Source organism: Cervus elaphus, chromosome 14, assembly GCF_910594005.1.
Source record: "Cervus elaphus chromosome 14, mCerEla1.1, whole genome shotgun sequence".
Lineage (NCBI taxonomy): Eukaryota > Metazoa > Chordata > Mammalia > Artiodactyla > Cervidae > Cervus > Cervus elaphus.
This window is the reverse complement of record NC_057828.1, coordinates 43,546,092-43,563,947: the sequence shown is the minus strand read 5'-3', so window position 1 is coordinate 43,563,947 and position 17,856 is coordinate 43,546,092. Positions and strand designations below refer to the sequence as shown.

Sequence of the window (17,856 nt, the reverse complement as noted above, 5' to 3'; positions counted from 1 at the left end):
TAGCTCAGATTTGGGGACTTTATAAATGTATATTTGGGGAGAAAAATGGCCTTTTGTAGCTGAAGGATGACACTCAGTTGTACTAACTTGCTTCACTTGGGCTCATGAAATTTTTGTCATTGAAGGTTAGAAATTAATTGGTTGATAAGGGAGGTGGGTACATGTTAGCACTTATATTTGGATGTGAGCTGTGTCAATGTTAAGTTCGTGATTTTTTTGTGGAAGTGACCTTTTATCTTTTTCCATAGAGAAATAAGTCATACGGTGCCAGACATATCTATCCATGGCAATCTCTCCTCAGTCCACTGTTCTCTGGATTTGTGCAAGTACAAGCTGATCCGGGGTTTATTGGAGAACAATCTTGGAGAGCCCATAGAGGAATTCATGAGGCCTTATGATTTGCAAGACCCAAGGATTCACGTGAGTGTGATGTTAGGTTCTTCTGTAACTCTTGTGGTCTCATGATCATCCTGTGTATCTGTTCCTCAGAGTCAGCTGGGGAAAGAAGATGGAGCCACAAGCAAATTAGATTTCATGACATTAACTCCATTTTGAGATTGACATCAACTATGAATTGATCGACATTTTCCTTTTCCAGACTGTTCTGAGTGGAGAAGTATACACGTGCATGTGTTTCCTCATTGATATGGTAAATGTAAGTCTGGAGCTAAAAGATCCAAAAGGAAAAGAAGGTGCTGGGTCCCTGGCCAGGTATGGCTGTGATTATCCGGTTTTACTGTTAGTCATGGTGGTAGAGATCCTGTACACCTTGTGCTGTCGTGTGGGGCAGAGGTGGCACAGTGGTGGTTCACAGCTGAATCTTGTCTGCCTGCAGGTTGCTTTTTGGTTGCTCTGCACAATGCTTTTTAAAAGTTTAAATTCATCTATCACTCAAGACAGCTGAGGTTATGCTGTGGTAACAGGCACTCCAAAATACCAATGACTTAGAAGAGTGACAGTGTTTTTCTCCTCGTGTTTTGTGTCCATTATGGGTCTTGGGCTGCTCTGCTCACTGTAGTTACCCTGGCTGACAGAGCTGCTTCCTGTGCCAGCGAGAAGAGCCCTTGAGTGGTCTTGAATGTCATTGGGATCCTGGTAAACCCTGTGGGGCCAGACATGGTCCCACATGAGTGCAGGGTCAGGAAGTAGTCTCCCTGTGGGTCTGTGTCGAGGGAGTCCAGAGCTATCTGGTGAACACCAGTGTTGACAGCCTCACTGGCCAGAATTGGTGAATTGTACATGAAAAAGTTTGGATTTCAGCTTCCTTTGAAGAACTGTAAGTTTTGGCAGTAGAGGGCCAGTGTTCTCAATTAGAAGCATCTGGGAGCTGAGTGGAAGCTTGGGTGGCCTTTAGATAAGGCATGTGCTCACCCAGCAGTTCACTAATTTATGTCTTCTTGGTTACTATAGACCACGAATTTGTGATTTGTGGTAGAGAACCCTCAAGAGAGCATTGTATTTTCACACTTGACAACATTTTCATCTCTTGACAGCCAAGTAAATTTGAGCAGATATTACTCCTGTTCTCCAGATAGTTTTTGACTAGTATAAGATTATATGACTGGAAAAGTGGTTCTGTATTTGAAAACAGGACTTCAAGGCTAGTAATTTTTCTATGGGACACACTCTGTCTTCTATTTTGTTTTTCCCTTAAAAATTCATCCAGGTATCTAACTCCGCTAATGAGAACATGATATGGTGGAGTTGGGTTCCCAGATTGATTATCTTGTGAACCAGCAGTTTTTTCTGATGACTGGTTATGTTATGTTCTTATTTTCTTTCAATGTGGGGTAATTCTGTCTGGATTATCATGATGGTACTGAGTGATTAAGAGCTGCCCATTGCAGCTCTGCCTGTTATTTTAAAAACGGCAGTTGCAGATGCATTTTCTGTTGGTAGATGAGCTGCATTACTTCTCTCCATGAAAAGTGTTATTGTTGTGGTGGTTCCCAGGAGCTTCTTGCATAAAAATTCAGCAGACTGTGGAGAGAGACTCCTTCAAGCAGGCCAGGAGTTGACAGTTGAAGGACTAAAGGGACCCTCACCCTTGGGGATTATTACGAATATATAGTCTTACTAAACTTAGGTGAGAAATGAGAATGCTAACGAACCAAGCATGCAACAAATATGTGGTAGGTTATTCCCCATGAAGTTCCCATGGACAAGAGTGTCTCCTTAGAAATGGAAAAGAAGGTACAAGGCAAAGTGAGACTTCATTCGATTTTGTGGAGACTGTTAAAATCAGTGACAGATCTGAGTGAAGTTATCTCCTTCATAGAACTTAGGCATATTTATGATTTTGTTCTTTTATCTTAAACATATGTAATTTTGTAAAATGGAAGCATTCAACGTCTTATCTGCTTTCTCCCATAGGTTTGACTTCAAGAAGTGTAAACTGCTCTATGAGAGCTTTTCCAACCAAACCAAGTCCGTTAACTTGGTTTCCCATTCCATGATGGCTTTTGACACCCGCTCTGCTGGGCAGAAGACCAGTCCTGGTGTGACCAATGTGTTCACCTGCATCTTTCAGCCCTCTAAAAGCAGCAGCACCACCCAAGGCTCCATTCAGATCGAACTGCACTTCAGGTGGGAGATCCAGACCTTGACTTTGCCTTTCTTTATCATGATATACCCTGTTGTGGCCTGTGGGCCAACACCATGTAGGCTTTAGAGCATCAAAAGACTGAGCCATCTTTGAGAAATAAATAATGGCTTATCAGTGCAGTGTACTGTATGTTAAGCAACCATGCAGTTTCACTGACTGGCCAAAAGATGTCTCTGTTGCCTTAAGGAAAATAGTTAGGATTAAACCAGATTCTTAAAATCAGCCTCCCTATTGGATGTGTATGTGTGTGTGCCTGCCCAGTTGCTAAGTTGTGTCCAGTTCTTTGCGACCCCATGGACTGTACCCTGCCAGGCTCCTCTCTCCGTGGGATTCTCTTGGCAAGAATACTGGAGTGGGTTGCCGTTTTCTCCTCCAGGAGATCTTCCCAACCTAGGGACTGAACCTGCATCTCCTGTATTGGTAGGTGGATTCTTTTCCACTGTGCCACCTGGGAAGCACCCCCATCAGCTGTAGACTTTTAATATGTAAAGCAACTTGGGGACGGAAGAAATTATACTCATTTAAGGGGAAAAACATCTTTTGGCCTATAGAAACGATAGAAGGGACGTGGTGTTAACTTACATTATCGCATTATCTGTGCAGGTCTTAATGACTGACCTCCATATAAAACAAGCTTTAGCCTCTTTGAACTAGATTATGTTTTTCTTCCTGGCATTATGGGAGGCACTGTTGTGTGTGAAAAGAGCGTAGGTTTTGGGATCACATAGATCTGGGCTCAAAACCTTCATCTACCACTTCCTAGTAATGTGTCCAAGGACAAGTTTTTTCATCTCTTTCACCTGCATTTTCATCTACTATAAAATAGAAAAGTGTTACTGTACCTACCTCATAGGAAGGAGGTGATAATTAAAAGGCAGAGTGCCAAAGAATCGATGCCTTCAAATTGTGGTGCTGGAGAAGACTCTTGAAAGTCCCTTGGACAGCAAGATGATCAAACCAGTCAATTTTAAGGGAAATCAACCCTGAATATTCATTGGAAGAACTGATGCTGAAGCTGAAGCTCTGATATTTTGGTCATCTGATGTGAACAACTGACTGACTGGAAAAGACCCTGATGCTGGGAAAGAATGAGAGCAGGAGGAGAAGGGAACAACAGAGGATGAGATGGTTGGATGACATCACTGACTCAGTGCACATGAATTTGGGCAAACTCTGGGAGATAGTGGTGGACAGAGGAGCCTGGTATGCTACAGTCCATGGGGTCACAAAGAGTTGGACATGACTGGGCGACTGAACAACAACAATAATTAAACATCACTTTGCCGGCAAAAATCTGTGTAGTCAAAGCTGTGGTTTTTCCAGTAGTCATGTATGGATGTGAGAGTTGGACCCTAAAGAAGGCTGGGCAACAAACAACTTTTGAATTGTGATGTTGGAGAAGACTCTTGAGAGCCTCTTGGACATCAAGGAGATCAAACTAGTCAATCATAAAGGAAATTAGCTCTAAATATTCATTGGAAGGACTGATGCTGAAACTGGAGCTCCAGAATACTTTGGCTATCTGATGCCAAGAGGCAACTCACTGGAAGAGATCCTGATACTGGGAAAGATTGAAGGCTAAAGATGAAGGGGGAGGCAGAGGATAAGATGGTTAGATAGCATCATGATTCAATGGACATGAATTTGAGCAAACTCTGGGAGATAGTTAAGGACAGAGGAGCCTGGCGTACTTAGTCCATGGGGTTGAAAAGAGTTGTACACGACTTAACAACTGAACAACACCAACATATAATTAAACAAGATATTCTGGCTACTGCTTGGCATAGATGGGAGCTGTTACGATTATTCCTGATGTAGCTTATGTTATTTTATGATAAATTTTTTGACTTAAGTGGGCATAGACCTGAAAACTGAAAAATTAGGTACAATCGATAGAAATTCAAAAGGTGACCTTTGGAACTGTTGTCGGTTTCATTCTATTAGTGCTTAATGTCATCGAATAAGTTGTAAATATATAAACCAGTAAGTAAAAAGGCTGGGGAAAACTTCTTGGTTAGGCAAGAGAGGAAAAAAAAAACCTTACTAAAATTGTACTTTCATTTGCACACATGTGACATTTCAGTGTGCTGTTCAGTGAATTCCTCAGGGTTGAGTTTTCCTAGGGAGGGGTTGTGGTCTCCATATGCGTTTAGGAATTCTGCCTAATTAGATATTTAAACTTTTGCATGAGCTTTTAAAAAAGTGTATTAATTATTTTATTTTGGGTCTTCATTGCTGTGTATGGGCTTTCTTTAGCTGCCGTTGGGGCTAGTGGTTGCTCTAGGGCTAGCTACTCTTCATTGCAGTGAGTGGGCTTCTCATTGCGGTGGCTTCTCTTGTTGTGGAACACGGGCTGTAGGCATATGGGCTTCAGTAGTTGAAGCACAGGGGTTCAGTAGTTGTGGCTCACCAGCTCTAGGGCATAAGCTCAGTAGTTGTGGTGCACGAGCTTCGTTGTCATGTGGCATGTAGAATCTTTCTGGATCAGGGATCGAACTGTGTACCCTGCATTGGCAGGTGGATTCTTCTTTACTGTACTGTCAGAGAAGTCCTTGCATGAACTTTAAAACAGTTTAGTAATGGGAATGCTAGTTGCCTCTTACTGACCCTTACCAAGGGTCAGGCACTTTACTTGCCTTTAACTTAATTCTCACGAGTTTGTCCAGTGGGTGACTTCTTCCCCATTTTACAGATATAGGCATAGAACCTTGGATGGGGTTAAGTAACTCTTCTGAGATCACATAGCCAATAAGTGAAGTAGTCAGAACTCAGGCTTGGGCCTCTGATTTTAAAGCCTGTGTCTTGTCTAACAATTGTTAAGCCCACAACATTTTAGTGACTGGGCTGATTGCAGTGAGATGATAAGCTGGCTGTGACTTGCAGTGCCTTTGTTGGAAGATGATGTTTATTTGAACAGGAGGCTTGCATACATTTGGTCCATCTGCTGAAACAGTTTCTTTTTTCGGTTTGCTTTGTTATTGAAGTGGCTTTCTCAATATCAACTAGTTGTCCCACCTATTATATTTTTAATATACAAGAAGCCTTAGAATATCAATAAATTTATATACTAAAGGTGTATAATTTCTCAGAGGCTAATAATAAAATCGTCCACCTTGGTTCTTGTTAACAGAAATACCGTTGTTAGTGAGAGGGTTAAAGTGTTCTCTTGATTGGAACTTGTGAACGTTTCTGTGTCTCAAGAAGAATTGCTCTTCTGTTGGGATTTTGTGTGTCAAATATAAATCACTTTACAGTGTTTAAAGGCTTGAAATATTTTCCAGAAAAGGGATCAGACATATTTTGACTTTCCAGTTAGTTCATAGCACTGACGATCTGTGTTCAAAATGGGGTGGAAAAATTTTACTGAGGGCAACATTTTTTCTCTATTACAAAAGGGTAAAGTGTTTCTGTGAAAAATGCTGTGTCTGTATGAAGGAGACATGCACTACAGTGCCCTTTTTCTAGGGGCAGTGAGCCAGGTTTAGGAGAAACAAGAGACTAGAGAAGCTAGCCTTAAAAAAAAATCTCCGAGTCAACTTTTCCTGAATAGAAGCCCCTTTTAGGGCCATGAAGCAGGAATGTGTAGTAGCCAGAGCCCCAGAATCTATTTTGGGCTCACAGAACAAAATTCAGCCCCGAAAACTATAGGGGTGTCCCTGCCCATTTTTCTTGTCTTAGCCATCTCTGCCCACTAATATACTGACAGTGCCTGGATAAGGCCCTGACCACACCATGGCTTGAAGCCAGGCCTGAGAGTCCTTCTAGGGTTTTCACCTCAAATACAGACTTGAGGGTAATGGTGGCAACGAAACCAGTACCCCCTCCCCCTCTCCCGCAGCTCTCCTTCTAGGGTGCTTGGGGTGTCAGCCACAGTAAACATCATCTCACTTGTCCTCCCTCTTTGGCTAAACGATCTGGGGTCTCAGGCTAGTTCCAGCTAGAGAAACCATCATGTACTAGTATGTGAATTTGATGTTTATAAAGAAGTGATCTTAGACATTGAAGAAAGAGTACCTGCCTCTCTGATTTTGTAGAAACATCCTGTAGTGGAGAGAACTGACATTTATCAGACTTGATATGTGCCTGGTGCTTTCTCTCTTACTGTTTTATTATTGCTTGGTTTATAAGTGAGAAAACAGAAAGATAAATTTATTATTTATATGTGGAATCTAAAAAAAATGGTACAAATGAACTTATTTGCAAAACAAAAATAGAGTCACAGATGTAGAAAACAGTTGTTACCACGGTAAAGGGGGAGGAGTGGTAAATTGGGAGATTGAGATTGATAGGTACACACTTCTGTATATAAAATAGGTAACTAGTGAGGACTTACTGTACAGCACAGGGAACTCTACTCAGTACTTTGTAATGACCTATATGGGAGAAGAATCTTAAAAAAGAGAGTGGATATATGTATAACTGATTCACTTTGTTCTCCAGCAGAAACTAACATAATGTAAATCAACCATTTTGTTATTGTTCTTTAGTTGCTAAGTCGTCCCACTAAGTCAGGTCCGACTCTTTTGCCCCATGGACTGTAAACCGCCATGCTTCTCTGTCTGTGGGATTTTCCAGAGAAGCATACTAAAGTGGGTTGCCGTTTACTTCTCCAGGAGATCGTCCTGACCCACGGGTTGAACCTGCTGACGACTTAGTGGTAAAGAATCTGTCTACTGATGCAGGAGATGCAGGTTCGAGCCCTGGGACAGGAAGATCCCTGGATAAGGAAATCAGCTATACTCCGATAAAAATTTTTTTTTAAAGGGAGGAAAGAGGCTCAGAGACGGTAGACAACTTACCCAAGATAACACAGCTTTTAAGTGACATGATTTAAGCCCATGCTTTTTCTACCACACCAAGATTTCTCAAACTCAGCACTGGTGACATTGTAGGTTAGATCATTCCGTGTTGTGAAGGCTGTCCTAAACATTATGGGTTGTTTAGCTGCATCCCTGATTTCTACCCACAAGATACCTATAGGAACCCCTTCACTTGTGACAAAAATGTCTCCAGACATTGCCAGATGATTCCTAGGGGATGGAAAATCCTGAGATGGGGATGTCTGAGAACTGCAGGATGACATACTTGCTACTGCTTTCTTATAATACATTCCTTCTTGTTTAAAAATATGATTGACTTTTGAAAACACATACTGAATGTTTTATTAGACTCGGGGTCAGAGTTTATTGATATTCAAAGCTTAGTTTAGAAGATGCTGGAGGGCTTCCCTAGTGGCTCAGTGGTAAAGAATCCACCTGCCAATGCAGGAGACATGAGTTTGATCCCTGATCTGGGAAGATCATACATGGTGCAGAGCAGCTAAGCCTGTGTACCACAGCTATTGAGTCTGTGCTCTAGAGCCCAGGAACCGCAACTATTGAGCCCACCTGTTGCAACTATGGAAGCCTATGTGCCCTAGAGCCCATGCTCCACAACATGATAAACCCCCACAATGAGAAACCCAAGCACTGCAACTAGAGAGTAGCCCCAGCTTGCCGCAACTAGAGAAACGCCCACACAGCAGCAAACACCCAGTACAGCCATAAATAAATAAATAAAATTTAAAAAAAAGAAAATGCTAGAGTATCACCTGCCCAAATTGAGTGATATATTTGCAGGTTAGTGAAATGTCATGTTCCTCTTTTCCTATTTTATTTTTATGATCTTCTTTCTTGTAGGTCTACAAAGGATTCCTCCTGTTTCACAGTTGTTCTCAACAATCTCCGTGTGTTTCTCATATTTGACTGGCTGCTGCTGGTGCACGATTTTCTCCATACCTCCAGTGATATTAAGAAGCCAACTAAAGTTACTCCTTCTCGCCACCGTAACTCGAGCAGCGAGTCTGCTGTAATGCCCAAAACTGTGAAAAGTGGAGTAGTTACCAAGCGGTCTTCCCTTCCTGTGTCCACCGAAAGGCACCTGGAGGTCAAGGTCAACGTAACAGGTAAGTGTATGTAGTTGTGAGTCACTGATTCTTGGTTTCGATTTTAGGCTAATTTTGTATCTTACGGTATGACTTTTCTGTTGCCTCTGCATTTTGACATGAACACTTAACGTGTTTCCACAATTTGCAGACTAATAACTGTTGAGTTTCTTGACCTCTGTTCTCAGATGGGAATTGCCTGGTCCACAGTGAAGGCTGCAAGATCTAGTCCATCTCCTCTGACCCCCCCTAATGCATGTGCCTGGCCTGAGTACCCACCTGGGCAATGATCTTTTTTCTCAGTGTTAAATCTGGCTTCAATTTTCTGTTTGATCTCCAGGGCCCCAACAGATGTGCCTTACTGAGTTTAGGCAAAGGTGGTATGTGAAAAATCTCAGTTTAGAAGATAAATAAATGAGGGGATTGGTGCTGGCTTTACAAAAAGAATATTTTCCTTTATAAACAGATTTACCATGGTTTCTGTTAACTAGTAGACTCTCATAGCACATCTGTACATATATGTGTATTTATTGTTACGTTTGTGATATATCCTATCTCCTGCACAGTGATTTGAAAGAATCTGGATAGCTCATGGCATTTAAAATAGATTTAGTTTCAAAAGTTCAGTTTATACATGTTTTTTGATGAAAACAAAAAGTAAATTTGCCATGTCCATGTCCAGATGAATAGAAAACTGTCTGTGTCTACCAATTTAAATAGCAAAAAAAGTGGTCCACATTCTTTGTAAACAACCCTGAACATTTACACAGATATGACCTGGTGCTCTTTGCTGCCTGACCAACATCAGTATCTGAATATGCTTCCTGGGAATTTAAAACAAATCGTCGCTTGGAGAAGGGGTGGTTTCCCGAGCTTCTTAGTGTCTGTTCTGCCTCCCAGGAGACCTAGCATACAACTACATTCTAAAGAGAGAAAGTGCGTCCTGGTCTTATGTCTGTGCAGTGCTCTGTTGGCTCAGCTGCGCCTGGCCAGATCTGCAGGACCCGCTCAGGGTGTCAGCAGAATGTCGACAGACATCCTGGACATCTGATCTTTCTGGCTGACCTGTCAGCCCCCGACCCAGTAAATGTGCTGTCTGGTTTACGACATCTGCTGCTTTCACTTTCCAACTTTGCCCTAGTTGATGATACTGTTCTTTCTAGGCACAGAGTTTGTGGTCGTTGAAGATGTATCCTGTTTCGATACCAATGCCATCATTCTCAAAGGCACTACTGTGCTCACCTACAAGCCCCGATTTGTCGATCGGCCCTTTTCAGGAAGTTTGTTTGGCATTGAGGTAAGAAGTCTTTGTGTTGATTGAAGCACTCAATGTTTGGCTTAAGAGAAAAACATCTGGAGAATAATTTTACCTCTTAAACTTTCCTTCAGGGTGATAATCAATGGGACCAGAGGACCCTTGCCCTCTTCTCTTCATTTTCTCCTCACATCTACCAGGTTATTCTAATGTGTGAATTCAGGCCCCCAGGGTCAGGCTGTGAATGTGTGGAGGGACTGTACCTCTTTCTCTTAGACCCAGCCTTCCTCAGAACATTCAAGGAAGCTCTTTCAATCCCCCTTTCCCCAACAGGCTCCTTGTCATGTCCTCCTGGTTCTGTGGGTCTAGGCCCTGGCTAATTTGTGAGGGTGAGGAGGGGGGTCCTTGTTTCTCCTGCATCCCCTTCTGCACATTGAGTGCTTGTCCTCGAGAAGACCTAGAGCTTCTGGTTATAGAAACGTGATACTAAAGTGTTAGGGACTTTCCATGTTATCCTTCCAGGAATATCTGATCTATTAAAGGGCACCTCTGGAGAGTCGGCCCTGACCTCAAGGGCTGAATCTCTAATTGTGATGCTCACGGCTCTGATTCAGTCTCATGAAGGAGATAATTTGCATTGGGATGGCTTTTGTAGCCAGAAGATTACATTCTACAATATTATGCAAAAACTGCTCTGTCTCTTCTTAAGCCAGGATATGTGGAGACAGAAGGAGAAAGGAGACAGAAGAAGAAACGAGGCAGATTATTATCTCCTCTGGCAAATTTTCTTAAGTCACTGATCTCCACTAATATTCCTCTTGTTAGAATACTAGAATATTTGGTCAGAGTTACTCATCATTTGCTTCCCATTTATGATTAAACTTTTTCATGCCCAGTTCTTTCCAGTGGTATTTCAGAGGTTAAGGGAGCAAAAATTGTTTTCACCCTCAGCAGCAGATGGTACTTTTTTTCCTGGTCAGAAATAGCTGAATACAACCTGTGGAGATTTTACTTCCCTACCACTTGTATCTCTCATGTAAAGGAATCTCAGTGTGAGAGGAAGGATTTGCCTGCTAGTGTGATGTGACTTGGTCCTGAAATTGCAGTTCATCTGCTTTCCAAGCCTCCACAATACCAGCTTTGAACGGGAGTTTGGTGATTGATTAATGAACTGTCAGGTACAATTGGGTTTTGTGTAGCAGAAGCCCGGAAAGAAAAAAGGAAAATGGAACTTTCGTGCTCCAGAATCTTAGAAAAACTCCATGGCAAAATATTCGAGCTTCCTGGAAACTCCTTTCAGTCTTGTTCTTAAGGTGGCACAGTTGGATCTGAATTTTAAGACTACCCTAATACATCCTTGGGGGAGAATTTGTAAAGAAGGCAAAATGAATTAATGTTGAATACAGCAGAGGACCATGGTGTCACATGCTTTTCAATAGCTCTAGAAAATGCCCTGGTTGTTCAGATGGTAAAGAGTCTGCCTGCAGTGCAGGAGACCCAGGTTTGAACCCTGGGTTGGGAAGATCCCCTGGAGAAGGAAATGGCAACCCACTCCAATATTCTTGCCTGGAAAATCCCATGGATGGAGGAGCCTGGTAAGCTACAGTCCATGGGGTTGCAAAGAGTTGGACACTACTGAGCAACTTCACTTTCTTTTTCCTTCTTTAGAAAATGCCAGAAAAGAGGAAGGAGCTCGGGAGACTAAAGTGGTGCTTTCTTCTTCCTCCTCTGCTCTTGCTGAGCATGCAGCATAATATGGTCCTGGAATGGGTGTCCTACGTCCCTATTCTCTCCTCATAAACATGTTTTATTTTATTTTTATTAGAACATCTCAAACATACACAAAGTAAACAGAATAATATAATGAACCCCTATGTACCTTTCACATAGCTTCAGTGATTAATATATTTATTTTCACTTATGATAGTAACAACTATATTACATGAAATTAGGGAAGGGGTGGGAAAAACCACTTATCGCCACCTATCTCACCTACATAATCTGTCTTGACATTTTTTTTTTTTTCCTTTTTTTTTTTTTTGTCTTGACATTTTGATGTGTTTCTTCCCTTATAGTTTTGGTGTAATGTTATTTTGATTGGGCTGCTTTTTCACAACTGGTGTTGTAACTGTTTTCCTACCTTTCTAGGTAGTCTTTGAAACTGTTACTTTTAAACGGCTGCAAAATACTCTGCTTAGTAGATGGGGAATATCTTGAAAACATTGATTCTGTTAATTTTTTTTTGTTTGTTTAGTGTTAAATGATGATTCGGAGAATTTTTCTATATTTTGATTACTTCCTTGGACTAGTTCCCAGCAAGAGTAGGATTATTGGATCAAAGGGTATGAGATTTTTAAGTTTCTTGTTATGTATTGCCAAACTGCCTTTCCCACGGGTGAAGCGCTGTGCTGCTGGCAGTGGGTGAGGGCATCAGCCTCGCTCTTCGCAGTGTTCATTTCGGTGGTCGTGACGGGTCTTTTATAGGAGAGGGCTGATGGCTTCCGAGACGGCCCCTTTTTCTTCTGGTAGTGAGACTTCCTAAATCAGACATTAATTCACGCCTTATTTCATCTCATCCTCTAGGTGTTTTCGTGCCGACTAGGGAATGAGCACGACACAGCTCTTTCAATCGTCGATCCAGTACAAATTCATGTGGAGCTGGTGGGAAATTCTTCTTACCAGAATAGTTCTGGATTGATGGATGCATTCAATAGCGAAGATTTTCCTCCCATCTTAGAGGTAATGATGACAAGTCTGGATAACACACTGAGGCTCTCCCGAACACTTCCCTTTACTTGAACTACTTATTTGCTCTGCCAGACTCAGCAACAGTCCCATTACTTCAGCAAATACAAAATACATATGACGTTGTCTCTGCCCTAGAAGATCTTTCAGTCTTGTGGAGGATGAAAGACCTTTTGATTGTCTGGTATGATCTTGAAGTTCAATGAAAGTTTATAGAAAGCAGAGTTCAACATAGTTAGGGATATTGATTGTGAGTGAAACAAAAGAAGAGTCTGATCAGGGGAAGTAGGATGTAAATAGGCTAAGAAGGAGAGCAGTTCTTAATTAGGAAGCAGCAAAGTCAGGGGTAGAAGTGGCCCAGCAGAGCTGAGACTGAGGGAGGTCTCACTGCAAGAAGTCTGGGGACGTGAGGAGGAGGGAGAGGAGAAGCAGAGCAGGTGAAGCCAGGCCAGGACCGATTAAGACTTGGATGTTTTATTTCTTTGGTAGAGAGGGAGTAATTAATTCATAATCCATTTGAACTGTAGGAGGTTTGAAAGAGAAAAGCCATTCTGATTTTGGGGCTTCAAAAAAAAAAAAAAGAAAGAAGTAAGTAATAAATAAAGCACTATACCCAGACTTCAAGCAGACATCCCATTTTAAAGTGGTCTTGTGTTGGTGTCTGTACAGCTTTTCCCACTGGTAGCTGAATTGCTCACGACTGAGGAACACCAGATTTTCAGAAATACTAGTATAGAACTTGACTCATTTAAGGCTCTGTTTGAATAAAGGAGAGAGAAATTTTGTAGGGTGGTCAGTTGGCTTCAGAAATTTAAAAAATTAAATAGATCAAAGCAAAATGGATTAACTGAGTGTTACTAATTGGCTCTGGAGGAGGCAAGGATTGCCCTCCTCTGATTCTCTGCTTTGATGATTATATATACTTGTAAGAAAATCATTCTACCGAAATACTAAGTGCTCTAGTAATTTTGCCTGCTTAGTATTTTTTGTTTGGTACAGTTTTGTGACATTGGACCTCACATCTGAGACATCTTACCTCATGGCTATTCGTGCTTGATTTCAAGATCTCCCCAGTCTTCAAAATGAGGAAGTGTCTGTTGTATTTCTAGAACCAGAATTAGAGTGGTACCTCTGAGAGGTGTGGACACAGAAGCCACTGCAGCTTTAAAAACTGCCACCTTTTAAATCTTGTTAGATTCAGTTACAGGCCCTGGATATCAGACTCTCCTATAATGATGTTCAGCTGTTTCTTGCCATTGCAAAATCCATCCCAGAGCAAGCTAACGCTGCGGTGCCAGACGCGGCGGCCTTGGAGGCCAGCTCCGTTCACAGCTACCTTCCCGGTGCTTCTCGAGGGGGCGAGGAGGTCAGAGAAGGGACAAGACACACCTTAGACCCTGTCTTGGGTAGGTATTTAACCATAAAACCTGTCCAACCTTCCCCCAAACTCCCTGTCTTCTTAATGTTTAAGATTTTCTTTTGCACAATTAGATTATTCAGGGTATAATTGTCTGTCATTAAGTATAATTGTTAAGTCATAAGTATGACTAATTCTTATTTTAAAAAGAAGGAAAACATCCCAAACCAACTATTCTAACCTACAGTATTTTTCCTTTTACCATTTCTTCTAGAGATACGGGTAATGCTAAGGTTTAGTTTTAAACTTTGTTTTCTTCCAAAAGTATATGGATAATAATACTGAGTTTCAGTTTTAAGCTTTTAAAACACAGCCAATATAGGGAAAAGACTTAAAAACTTCAGGGTATACTTGATAACTTCCAATTAGGAGCTTATTTTTGCCTATAGAAGTGAAATGACTGAATCACCAGTTTCTGATTTCTTTTTTTGCTTCAGCTAGTCTGTGGGTTAATTTACATTAAATTACTTATAAAAATATATATACCATTTCCTCCTGTAGAGTTACAGCTGGCTAGGCTGCAGGAGCTGGGGTTTAGCATGGATGACTGCCGCAAAGCTCTCTTGGTGTGTCAAGGTAATTTGAATAAGGCTTTTTCCTTTATCTGTTATCTTGATAAACAATAATGTTTGATAATGTTTATCTTTCCATTTCCTCCCGTACTCCCATGGATGCCTTAGTGAGCTGGAGTGTGTTTTGAAAGCCCTCTGTGGTTTTCTGTGGGCTGAATATAATCTTGGGCCAGTAATAATGGGATGCAGTATTTTATGGTGGACGTAAATGTGGGCTCTGGAGCCGACTGCTTGGCTTCAGATCCTTGCACTGTCCCCTACTGGCTCCTTGTTAGTGACCTGGGCAAGTTTGACCTCTCTGTTCCAGTGCTTCCTTACCTGCACAAGTGAGGATAGGAGACCTCCCTTGGTCCTTTGTTGCTAAGAAGCACTCTATGCAAAACACACAGCATGTGCCTTGTAGACGTTAGCACTGTTGCTACTGGGAGTGGTAATGGTGGTGACACTGATCAGCTTGGCCATTGATCGAGCTCCTCTGTGCCTAGTCATGTTTCTTGTCAAATCCTCATTCCCTTGGTGGTGGCATTCTTAGCCTCACTTCAGATGGGGAAGCTGGCCCAGATGGTTTGGTAAGATGGTTTCGTCTCAGGCTTAGCGTGGGGCTGGGATGGGTTTAAAGCCAGGTGTGCCCATCTTCCTTCCACTGTGTCACACCACCTCTCCACCTCCCTCTATGCTCTCCTTGTCTTTAAGTCAGAGATACAACAAAAACTGTATTTTTTCCTAGTCTTGATACTTGGGTGTATATCCTCCCTTTTTATTTCTCTATGTACTATATATACAGGCGTACCTTGGAGATTTTAGGGGTTTGGTTCCAGACCACCACAATAAAGAAAATACTGCAGTCAAGCAAGTCACACACAATTTTTGATTTCCCAGTGTGAATAAAAGTTGCTTTCACACTGTATTGTAGTCTGTTGGGTGTGCAGTACCATTATGTCTATAAGAACAGTGTATGTATGCTGTTGGGAAAATGGTGCTGATAGACTTGCTCGACACAGGGTTGTCACAAATCTTCAATTTGTAAACTGCAGTATCAGCAAAGTGCAATAAAGCAGTATGCTCAGGTATCCAACAAACACACACACACATGCATATATATATATATATATATACATGTTGGTAGATTGTATTGCAAATACTTTATAGAATTACAGTTACAATTTTATTATAATGTAAATTATATATTAATATATAATTTAATTATAATAATATTAGCAGCATCATGCCTTGTAATTAAAATTATTTGTAAACGATCCTTTTACATTGATCTGAGGACATATTATAATTTATTCTTCAGTTGTTTTTCATTCTTTCATTATTATACACAATTCTGTTATTAGTATTTTTGTGTATGAACTTTTGTCTACATCTCTCTTAGTTTCTTCGGTAGTGAGACTTAAAAAAAAATTTTATTTGTTTATTTGACTGCACCAGATCTGTTTGTTTGGCTGTACCCTTGGTACAAAGTGTCTTCGATGTTTGATGTGGCATTTGGGACTTTTTACTTGTCACACGTGGGATCTTTTAGTTGCAAACTCTTAGTTATGGCATAAGGAGTCTTAGTTGCAGCATGCAGGATCTAGTTCCTTCACCAGGAATTGAACCTGGGCCCACAGCATTGGGCACTCAGAGTCTTAGCCAGTAAAGCACCAGGGAAGTCCCTCTTTGGTAGTGAGACTTGAAAGTGAAAGTGAAAGTCTCTCTGCTGTGTCCGACTATACAGTCCATGGAATTCTCCAGGCCAGAATACTGGAGTGGGTAGCTGTTCCCTTCTCCAGGGGATCTTCTCAAGCCAGGGATCGAACCCAGGTCTCTCGCATTGGTGGCGGGTTCTTTACCAGCTGAGCCACCAGTGAGACTTAGTATTGTAAAAACTGGATCAGAGGATATGGATATTTTTGAGGCTCTTTACTTGAGTCGACAAATCTTTTTCTGAAAGGATTGTATCGGGTTAAACTTTGACCACTTGTGTGGTCTTATCACATGATTGTTTGCATTACCTATCCTTTACCTCTGAAAACAATTGGAAGGTAGGCCTAATTATCTTATGTGCTTTAATTTCATTTTTTCCTAATCATCATTGCTTTTGGTGTAATTAATTTCATATCCCTTAATGTTTACATTTCTTTTTTTTACTCTTTAACAATTCAAACACATTAAAAAAATTTCTAAGAGCCTTTTGGATTTTTGTTACTCTTTATTTCTTTAGTAACTGAGGCTTAGTTCCACCAATAATAAAGACGATAATACCAACTAATGTTTATAGAGTCTCTGTTATATGCCAGGCTCTGATCTGAGAACCTCCCAGGTGCTCACTTGTTTCTTCCTCATGGCAGTCCTATAAGTGGGTGCTGTTGGGCAGAGAGAGACCAAGCAACTTGCCCAGGAGCTGACATCTAGTCAGTGCAGGATCAGAAGCCAGGCCATCTTGCTCCAAAGCCTATGCCCTGAACCACCCACCACTGTTACGTGCACTGGCCTCTGGTAATTTATAAGTATGGGGCTGCATTGCTTTGCTTTTCGGTTCTGTTCTTTTTTAGCTTTGGCAACCTGATTGTGTTTAGGGGGCTGTTGTTTAATAGTTTTACAGTACATACATGGTTGAGAAGACCAAGTATGTACAACCTAAGACCTTTGAGAACAGTTACAAAGCAGCACATCAAAATATGCAGAACTACATAGTGAAGATTAAATGCTTGAGTACCAAGTGGCACCTGGAAGTTTGGATCCTCTCCATTCCTCTTTCCTCCTCTCCTCCAGCAGATGTCACAGTAGAGGAAGGATGGCTTCCTGCAAGCATTTTGAGCCAGGTCATATGGTAAACTTGAGTAGAGGTGTGTAGTAAAGAGGGCCTTGTTCTGTTCGCTAAAAAAGCAGGATTCCTATTATTGTGCTTCGTTTTCCTTGTCGTGTCTGAGACTACAATCTGGCATCAAGTTTCTCTTGGACTGTCTAGTAGGTCCCTATCAAATGTATTTCTCTGTTTCCCCTGTGAGTTGCTTGAGTAGCAGTGGGAACAGGTCCAACTGGTTACCTTTCGATTTCTTCACAGGTCAGCTGAAAAAAGCAGCCAGTTGGTTGTTCAAGAATGCTGAACCCCGGACATCCCTTTCCCTGGCCTCCAACAGCCAGCAGAGCCAGGGGGCGGCGTCAGCCCGGTTGATCTCGGGCGTGGAGATGAAAGCTGAGAGCGTGTGTATCTGCTTTATCGATGACTGCATGGACTGCGACGTGCCTCTAGCCGAGCTCACCTTCTCCCGTGAGTGATCGCCCAACCCTTAGGTTCATCTCCAAGATCGGCAGCAACTGCTGTCTTTTCTTCATGTTACTTATGCT

The 17,856-nt window shown here is 41.7% G+C and overlaps 1 protein-coding gene across 6 annotated transcripts in view; it reads left to right on the top strand.

Annotated features, from left to right (window-relative positions):
* The window catches only part of VPS13D (vacuolar protein sorting 13 homolog D), a 266,265-nt gene that overhangs the window by 69,976 nt on the left and 178,433 nt on the right, over nt 1–17,856 (top strand). For all 6 annotated transcript variants that reach the window (XM_043924162.1, XM_043924159.1, XM_043924161.1 and 3 more), the window contains 9 exons: nt 249–420; nt 599–711; nt 2,374–2,586; nt 8,284–8,549; nt 9,692–9,825; nt 12,367–12,522; nt 13,724–13,934; nt 14,447–14,521; nt 17,573–17,779. In XM_043924162.1, coding sequence (XP_043780097.1) covers nt 249–420; nt 599–711; nt 2,374–2,586; nt 8,284–8,549; nt 9,692–9,825; nt 12,367–12,522; nt 13,724–13,934; nt 14,447–14,521; nt 17,573–17,779 — 1,547 coding nt within the window. The remainder of the gene's footprint in view (nt 1–248; nt 421–598; nt 712–2,373; nt 2,587–8,283; nt 8,550–9,691; nt 9,826–12,366; nt 12,523–13,723; nt 13,935–14,446; nt 14,522–17,572; nt 17,780–17,856) is intronic.